General features: G+C 38.5%; 1 protein-coding gene across 2 annotated transcripts in view; it reads left to right on the top strand.

The window, feature by feature from the left end:
* epn2 (epsin 2) overlaps positions 1 to 9,692 on the top strand; it is a 33,750-nt gene that overhangs the window by 4,814 nt on the left and 19,244 nt on the right. For both annotated transcript variants that reach the window (XM_016468764.1, XM_016468763.1), the window contains exon 2: positions 2,607 to 3,374. In XM_016468764.1, the coding sequence (XP_016324250.1) occupies positions 2,780 to 3,374 (595 nt within the window). In that variant the 5' untranslated portion in view covers positions 2,607 to 2,779. The remainder of the gene's footprint in view (positions 1 to 2,606; positions 3,375 to 9,692) is intronic.

The raw sequence follows: 9,692 nt of genomic DNA, 5'->3' as shown, positions 1-9,692 counted from the left end.
TGCCTGTGCCGCTGGTAACAAAACGGATCGGCTCGGAATCGGAAAGAAGTGAGACTGATCGGCTGATCACCAATCCGGGCCGATCATGAGGAAAATCGGCCAATTCCGATCCCTGGCCGATCGATCGGTGCATCGCTAAAAATTTCTTATCACGATTATAGTGACCAAAATTATCACGGTTATCAGTATTATCACGGTATTGTTAAAATGTGCTGGAGATGTTAAAAAAGTACCGACACATAAATCACTTCACTAAGTTTTATATTTCAAAATCAACAAACAACAAATAAAATGACTTTTTGTTTGCATAATCACTAAAACAATAACATTACCAATGATGTTCGGATTTTAAATGACAACTTGACTGACAACAGTTGAATAGCATGTTGAAATATCTAATGTAAATGTTCAAATAAAGCTTTGAAAAAGTAATAAAAAGGTAAACCTCATATTTCAGCCTTTAAATAAAGATAAGATATATGTCAAAATAATAATTGATTAATAAATGATTATATGTATTTTATCTGCTCCATAAGTAATTCTAGATAGCTTATCTGAATTGTTTAAATGTGTAGAATTCACATTAGCTTGTTTTTCATCAACCGGTCAAAATGTACAGAAGGGCATGCAAATTCGGTCCGTTTTTGGCCAGACAGAAACTGCACACAGGCTGAATGTAAATATAAGTCTCTGTAAATCCACTCGCTGACAGCAGGTGGCGCTTATGGAAAAGCTGAATTAGAGCTATTTCCCGTAACTTCCGTGGACAAAGCAGTATTGCGATTAAGATCACTCTCTTTAGGTATTACATGGAGCGATGATGAAAACAAAATGCCATCGAATCGTTTCTTAGGACAGTCAGAACCATCAGAGGTATATTTATATAATTAATTCATTCATATATTCATTTGTATAATTCCCTTAGCACTCTTTTAGAACTTACCAGCTTTTCCGCCCTGTTTTCACTCAAAACAAAACTACTCTGCGTGCTGTGCACACGTGAGACTGTTAATTAAAACTGTGCTTTATGCTGGACTGTATTTATTTATCACGAGTTGTTCAAATCACGGTAATCTAATACAGATTTAATGATAATTAAAAGATGAAACGGTAATACTAATCGTGGGGAATTTTATCATGATTTATCGTCAAACCGGTAATCGTTACATCCCTACCTCTAATTGTGCTTAACTTAAATTACTAGGTTTTTTTTTTAAACCTTGGTTTTGACCAAGGTAAAATGAGCTGGCATATAAAAACAGCTCCATTCTCTCTGCTGTTAAAGAGAAAAATATTGTTTGCCAAATATTGAAGGTGATTTCAAGTAGGTATTCAACAGTTCTCAGAATAAGGAAGTTCTGTAGCGATCTGGTGTTGATAAAACACTACTGATTCCCCAAAATATGTTTATAACAGCATTTCCATGTAGTGCAACAGGAGTACCCGATGCAGATCAGTACTTTGGGACTCTTCTTTGTTGAAGCATTTACATCTTTTAAAGTATTGTAGTGTTACTTTAGCCAATTTCCTGGACAGGTTTCATGTCTTCTCGAAGTAGAAAAGAGAGAGCCAGTGCTGCTCACAGGACTTGCTATGCTCGGTCTCTGGCGCTGCTTCAAGACCGATCACTGAGACTCCTTAATATTGGCAGGACATTGCCAGACCTGTTTTTTTAGTATGGAGGAGGCCATCCTTACACAGACCAGGGCCTGTGTGCTGGCTTCCTGGGCCCCCGTCACAGTGAGAGCCACTGGAGCTTTGTTCCGGTAGTGATACAGTTGCCCTTCTCTTCCTCTGATGTGCTGGGCCTGAACTGGTCATTAAAGCAGCAGATGTTTCATTAGGCCATGGTTATATTCATGTGTATGTGGGCTTGGGGGAGCGGCAGTGGGGGTTGCTCATAAGGCAGCGCTCTATTGGCTCCTCTGCGGGAGAGCAGGAGTCACATTTCAGTAGCCTTTAATGAATTTATAGGATGGGTTGAGATGTTTTCTTGGCGATTGAAGCGTCACGGTGTGCTCCGGACAGGAAGCTTATATTTAGTATGACTTTGATTCTTCATTTGTGCTAGCAGACATGACTGAAGTGTTTGAGTTCAAGCATAGACTGATTTTACATGCCATACTGTAATGGAGAGCACGGTATGGTGCAATTACTTTTGGGAAAAAAGATGTCTTCCCACATGAGTGTTATGTTACTGTAAAAGATGAGTAATAGGAAGCACTTAACTCACTAAGCCGCCCTTCTGTGTGTACACAGTTATGTTTTACTCCACGTGTACCTGGGTGGTATAATGCTTTGAAAAGTGAACAGCTGTGATCCATGTCTCTTTATCTGAACTGTGATATTATCTGAAGGAGCTGCAAGTGCAGTTTGGTAATGGACCATTAAACTTCTGTATGTACATTGTGCAATTCACCATGTTTATCAACATAATCACTTTTTTTTGCTTAATTTTTTTGGAAAGAAAAACGATCATGATAATTGCTTTTAATGTTTTTATGTGCACTAGATTTCATGTAGTCTAATTGTGCTTAGCAACTATTACTAGCTTCTGGTTTTAACCTTTTCCGTTTCTGTCTGACATTTTGGCTTTTGTGTTTCAGGTAATGGAGGAATTCATCGAGCTGGCTTCCTTCACTCTGTGGAAATGGTTTTAGCAGGCGCAGAGTAACACAGAGAAACTGTTCAAACAGAGAACGTGTTTGAACTATTGCTCAACAGACTTCGAGTTTTTTTTAACTTTCAATTCTCAAGGATTTTAACACTACACGCCACCATGCCAAGCTCAACTATTCGGAGACAAATGAAAAATGTGGTAAATAACTATTCAGAGCCGGAGAAGAAGGTCAGGGAAGCGACTTCCAATGACCCGTGGGGCCCCTCCAGTTCTCTGATGTCAGAGATCGCAGACCTCACTTACAATGTAGTGGCCTTTTCGGAGATAATGACCATGATTTGGAAGAGGCTGAATGACCATGGAAAGAACTGGCGGCATGTGTACAAGGCCCTGACACTGCTGGACTACCTGATCAAAACGGGCTCTGAGCGAGTGGCCCTGCAGTGCAAAGAGAACATCTTTGCCATACAGACGCTCAAAGATTTCCAGTATATCGATCGGGATGGCAAAGACCAGGGCATCAACGTCAGAGAGAAGTCTAAGCAGCTGGTCGTGCTATTGAAGGATGACGACCGTCTAAAGGGTGAACGCTCTCAGGCTCTGAAGACTAAGGAGCGCATGGCACAGGTGTCCACCAGTGTTGGCAGCAACAATCAGATCAGCTTCGGCCGTGGCTCCAGCCAGCCCAACCTCTCCACCAGTTACTCAGAGGAGTATGGCAAGTCTGAGGGCTCACCTGCATCATATCATGGATGTAAGTTTCTTTAGCTTGCTAACTTGCCAGGCATGAATTCTACACACATTTTTGGTGCTGACTGTGGGATAAAATGATATTAAATATGGAAAACTGCTGTAAACATTTTCAGCTCAAGACAAATTATATTAGCAGAAATATTCAGTAAACAAACATGCAAGAGGCCAGTGTCGTCTTGTTGAATCAAGTCCCTCCAGGACCCCAAAATGATGCCATTGGCTGATAGACCTTTTGATAGGTACTCTTGGTGTGATGAAATCATTTTGGAAAGATCGTATTTACATGTTGAACACACATGAACGCCACCACGGTAATAATTATGGGTGGAAATCTCAACTTTAAACCCCCACTTTCCGAGTTGGGGGTGTACAAATCTGACAGAATATGTAACTATTCCATTTACAGTGCCATTCATAAATTAAATGCAAATATTCAAAAAGCAAAACGCACCTAATGCACTTTCATTATTCATCATTTTATAGAAGTAGAGTTTTTGCTGAATTTTTGGACTCTGACCATAGTGGCTGGAATGCACATGACATTGTAATTGTGATTTCCCAACTCGTAAATACAAACCTACAAAAAGGGAGGACTTGAACGCACCATCTATCCAGTGCCTGATTAGAAATCTTACATTATCTCTTTAAGATGTTTCGTCTAAATTATTTCAAGGCTTAATGTCTTTTAAATAACTTTTGTTGTTGCTTATACTAGGGGTGCTCCGATCAGGGTTTTTGAGGCTGATCGCCAATCACAGAAAGCAGTATCTGCTGATACCGATCACTGATACCGATCTTTTTAAAGCCTTCTTTTGATCATTTATAACTATATATAGTGATACTCCAATCAGGATTTTTAGACATTTATTCAGGGCCTGAGTTTCATTTTTGAAAATGGGGGAATTCCCCTTTTAGGTGACTTTTGTGAGAGGGGAAGCAGCACGGACTGTGCTTTCACACAGGAGTCCGCTACTGAATCATGGCTGTTTACCACAAACACAACATTTATCCATTATTTTGATTTCAAATCCAAACATTGTCACTGAAAATGCTTTCAGCATTGCAATTCTTTTTTTACACAGTACAGTAATGCAATCTTTCACAGACATGTTTAAACACAATAAATATAAGCAACCCATTATTCAATGCTTTTTACTTTTGCATTTACTTCTAGATTTATATATTAAGTTTCTCAAGCAAGTGGCAAAACATTTAAACTACTTTTCTTACGTTTTCACAAACTTACCATTGACAGAAATAGTCAGCTCTACTGCCTTACCTTTTTTATTTAAATATTTATTACAAGCAATCCTGCGGTTCATAAAGAACTTTGTTTCCCTACCTCCACGAGTGCCATCTATTATTACCTTGTTTACCTAAAAGTGCTCTTTCCTTTAAACCTAGCCAAAAAGACATGTGTTGATTGTGAAACACAGTAGACTTTAATAATATGCATTTATGATGTAATTACTACATTTTCCACAATTTGAGTTGAATTACTGAAATAAATTAACTTTTCCACGACATTCTAATTTATTGAGATGCACCTGTACAAACAAAAATAAAAAATGTATGTTTAAGTACCTATCGATACTATTAAGATCAAGATCTACACTCTAAAAAACACTGGGTTAAAAACAACCCAATTTGGGTTGTTATTAACCCAAGGGCTGGGTCAATATAGGACAGAACACATATGGGGTTAATTTTACCCAGCAAATTGGGTTGTTTATTTAACCCATCATAATGGGTTGATTTAACCCAGCTAATGGGTTGATTCATTTTTATTATAATATAGCTTATTTTTTTTACATTGTATATGAAATAATGTTTACAGATTAACTTAAATCCACTAAAATTTTGTAAAATACTCCACACAACCACTGGTTTGCATGATAACTTCCTTTATTTATTATTTACAGCATTGTTTATCGTTTTTATGTATATATTGCCTATTTAAACTCGTTTAACAAACATTAAAAGTAAATATTAAACATTAAACAGAAGTAATTCACGTGTAAAGACCAGTCTCTGTTATTCTGTTTCCACCATAACGGCGCTGGCTCTCGAGCTGGAGTTGTGTTCTGTGGGGAACTGCTCATGGCTGAGACCGTCACCCTGCGTTTCACTCATAGCCGAAATATACTGCCACTGCCTTCATAACCTGTCCAAAAACAAACAGTAAACAGCTCTGAGGAAATATTTTAACATCCAAAGTATTTGTATTCTGTATCTTTATGAATAAAATCGTTTATTTTATGCAGAGTAGGCCTATCAGGCTTTTCCATCACACGATAAGACCGACGTTAGGTGATTCACACTGCGCGCCTGTATGTTGCTCTGCATGAAATTGAACGATATACAGCACAGTAACGATTTTATATATAAAATAAAATGTACACAAACCTGTATTTTACAGAAGAAATGCATCAATTCGATGGCGCTTAGAACTGTTCTCTCCAGAAGAGAACGCAAAATCCCCGCGATAAATAACTCAACCGCTGGGTTACGTCTGACCCAGGATCTGAGTAATACAAAAACTACCCAAACATTGGGTTGTTATGTCTGACCCAGGAGCTGGGTAACACTAAAAAAACTACCCAAACAATGGGTTGTTACATTTGATCCAGGAGCTGGGTAACACAAAAATTACCCAAACACTGAAAAAATAACCCCAAAAAAAATGACCCAAAATGCTCAACCCAGCATTTGGGTTAAAAAAATAACCCAGGATTTTTTAGAGTGTAGACAGACACGATGTGTGGTGATTTGAAGCCATTTGCGTATTTTGAGAAAGAAAGAGAGCGCGTGCGGTGATTCACTCACGCTGTTTGTGAAGTTACGTGTCACACAAGGTTTTCAGATTACTTTAGAAGTTATTTAATGAAGAAATATGCATTATAATTATTTCAACCATGCCGACAGAGACTGAGACGGTGACGCTGCATGTCGTGCCAAACCTATCACGGCAGCGTCATCTGATTGAGATCGGCCTTTTTAGAGACCGCCGATCAAACATCCCAACATGATTATCGGCCGATAGTGATCGGTAGCCGATCAATCGGAGCACCCCTGGCTTATACTTATACAGACTATACAATCAAACTCTGCATTATAACATTTTTTTTTTTTTTAAGTAGACTTGTTTTTTAAAGTAGACTGTTCTAGTATAGCATAGCTTATAGCCTACAGAAGTCACTCACCCTACACTAGATCATAGCAATCCTTGTGACTTTTGATCAAACATTATGAACAGCAACCCTCTGGAGTCCTAAATGGACTCAATTCACTCAGTCTGAACTATTCATTACAGTGGCAACGTATAGTGCTTTAATGGTGGGCATTTGAATTTTGTGGAGATTTAGCTTTGTGAAGGAATTTGCATGCTCAGATTTCATGTGGACCTAGTTAAAACTACTCTTTTAAAAGTATTTTGTATGTTTTTGTAAAGCATTAGAACAGATTTAAACTAGGGATGCACCGATACTGGTCTCCTGTACTCGTACTCGTTAAAATGCCCCGATACCAGTACCAAAAATAAAAGTATCGGTATCGGGCGAGTACTGGAAAAAGTGGTATTGGTGCATCCCTAATTTAAACAAAGGAGATGCACTGTCATTAAAAGTTTACCATTGTATTAAGACGGTTTCGGGATCAGGTGTTAGCAGGTACAACGGCTGTTGCTCTAGAACTTAAGCTTTTATAAATGCTACAGGCTACATTATTCTTGAGGACCATATTAAGCCCTTTACCAACAATAAAAGGCTGGTAGCCTGCTGGTCTTTCCCCTTTACGTCTGAAATGTTGCTGTTAATGGCAACAACTAAATCTGGGCTTGTTCGGTTGTGAAAGAATCAACTTTGTTGAATTCGTTTTGAGAAGCTCTGCACACCTGGAGCTCAGACTGCATGGTGCAAATTCTTTACGCTGCAGACCAGGAAACTGCTTGTCTGCTGTTACCCTGCAGGAGACACATCCTCTGTTGTGCCTCCCTGCAGCACTCAGTGGCTGTACGTCTGCCCCGGACAGCTGTGTGCCGTTCAAACCCCACCCCTTTCCCTCAGCTCGTTACAGGAAGACAGAATTCCTGAACTCCCAGAGGTCTTTTGCTCTGCCCTGTGCTTCAGGGAGGAAGCTGCTTATGTCTCTCTCCATTTTTTTTCCTACTACCCCCTGCCTCTTTTTATACAGTATAAAAAAAGAATTTGACAATCTGCTCGGAGCAAGTCAGCCAGTTTCTTTTAATCACAATTCAAAATCTAACCATTGGAGTACATTTTTGTGACCTTCTCCTAGTGTCCTTTGTCATCAATTGCATAAACTTGTTAAATTTAGGAGAAGATGAAAAGTGTGTGGGGAGCTTCATAGCATGAAAAACGGTGTAAACAGTCATTAACAAAAAGGAAAAACGGTTAGAAGAAAAGCTGTTTTGTTAACTAGTGTTTTGCATTCCTCTGCTTGTTTCCTGGTATTGTTTCTCCAGAAAGTGTAAATGGGCTCTCAGTCACATGATGTAATTCACACATCATCACACGGAAGAAAATGGATATGGGTGCTAAACATTAAGATGTGGTTTTGTTGGTTTGTGAAATTAATTCATTGTAGTATGACAAAATCTTTTAATTATAATGATTTTTTGGCATTTAGTTTTCCTGATCTACATCCACAGATTATTCTGTGGTTTGTTATTCTCTGATCATGCTAAAGGAATAGTTATATAGATTTATATTTGTAATATTATCTCTCATTTTCGTTTATCCACTTGAAAGTCTATTAATCACTATTTTCAAGCTTTAAAGTAGAAAAAAACATTGTAAAAGTGAATAGAGAATATGAATAATAGAGCAGTTTAAACCAAGTTCTGACGAGACACTGTCGCTTTATATGAGCAGATTTCATGTATGCTTTTATTTGTATATAAACATCAACGCGCATACATAGATCTCATCAAATACGGTAAACACTTGCTCAAACGTGATTGTTGTCCTGCCATGCTAAAATTAATTGGCACTTATCTATGTCATTGCATGCATTTGTTTTTACTCGTCAACCAATGAAAGAACATTTTGACAGTGTAATTTGTGTATATATATATATATATATATATATATATAATATTATATTTGAATTAGACTGAAGCAACTACTGGCGAGTTCACGTTTTACTGCAGAAGCCGACAAGCACCCTTGTTGTTTTTGAACAGAAGCCGATAAGTCCATTTTAGTATGAATGGAGTTTACAGTTTAGCTGTATTCAGGTCAGGTGATAAGGCTACTTTCACTTTTGTCGCTTTTCCACTGCATGGTATGACTCTGCACGGTTCAGTACGGCTCAGCTCGGCTCGCATTTCCACTGCAGTTTAGTACCGCTTTAGAACTTTTTCATTCCGCGTCGCCCCATCAAGCTCTCGCTGGATCCGCTCCTCTGCTATCAAGGAGAGGAACGTCTGTACTTCTTCAACAGACAATGAAACAGCTTTTTCGTTTTTTGTTAAAAAAGGTGCACTCGTTCAAAACAGTTGTGTTCGATCCTTCGCTGGTTCTGCTGATTTAGGTCTAGCGGTTCTGTTGTGTTTGTGTCGCAAGTTCTGTGACGCAGGTAGTGATGATTCTCTCCGGCCAATCAGTGATGAGCAGAGTTTACGCGTAACGTTTTGGTAACAGTACGGTTCGCTTGGAACCTCAACCGAGGTGGTACTGAAAAAAGTACCAGGTACTGTACCCAGTGGAAACCCCCCCCAAAAGTGAACTGTACCGAACCGTACCGTGCCATACCATGCAGTGGAAAAGCGCCATTTGAAAAGACGTGCTAGCTGAGAGGGGTTTCGTCAAAGCTGACTAAAAGTGATCGAAGATGGATAATTTCGACGAACTTAATGAACCTGTGATATCTTCTTCAGGGTGAAAAAAGCTGAAACGTTTTCACAGAACCTTGCAAAAGCTGCGTGTTACAATGGTGAGGGAAAAGCTTCGTGTATTGCGTATAATCACATCCATACAGTTTATGATCACAACAACAACAACGTTTGTCAGGCATCTACATTGTCATCTGAGGAGATTACAAAGATTAAACAAATGTTTTTTTAAACTCTAAAACATGAAATGAGGAGTTATCTGCTTTTGCCAAAAAACGACTGTTGGAGTTATATACTTTTGCTATAAAACAAACTTTTAATATGTAAAAAAAACAAACAAACATACTTTCAATGTACTTTAATTTTGTAAATTACCTGTATTTGTTTAAGTTATTATTACTTAATCAAACCAACCCAACTGCAGTTTGATTGATATTACTTGGAATGCGCAATAAAAAACGTGAT

This window comes from Sinocyclocheilus anshuiensis, unplaced genomic scaffold (genome assembly GCF_001515605.1).
Source record: "Sinocyclocheilus anshuiensis isolate Anshui unplaced genomic scaffold, SAMN03320099.WGS_v1.1 scaffold152, whole genome shotgun sequence".
NCBI classification, from domain to species: Eukaryota; Metazoa; Chordata; class Actinopteri; order Cypriniformes; family Cyprinidae; genus Sinocyclocheilus; species Sinocyclocheilus anshuiensis.
This window is presented reverse-complemented; position numbering and strand designations above follow the sequence as displayed.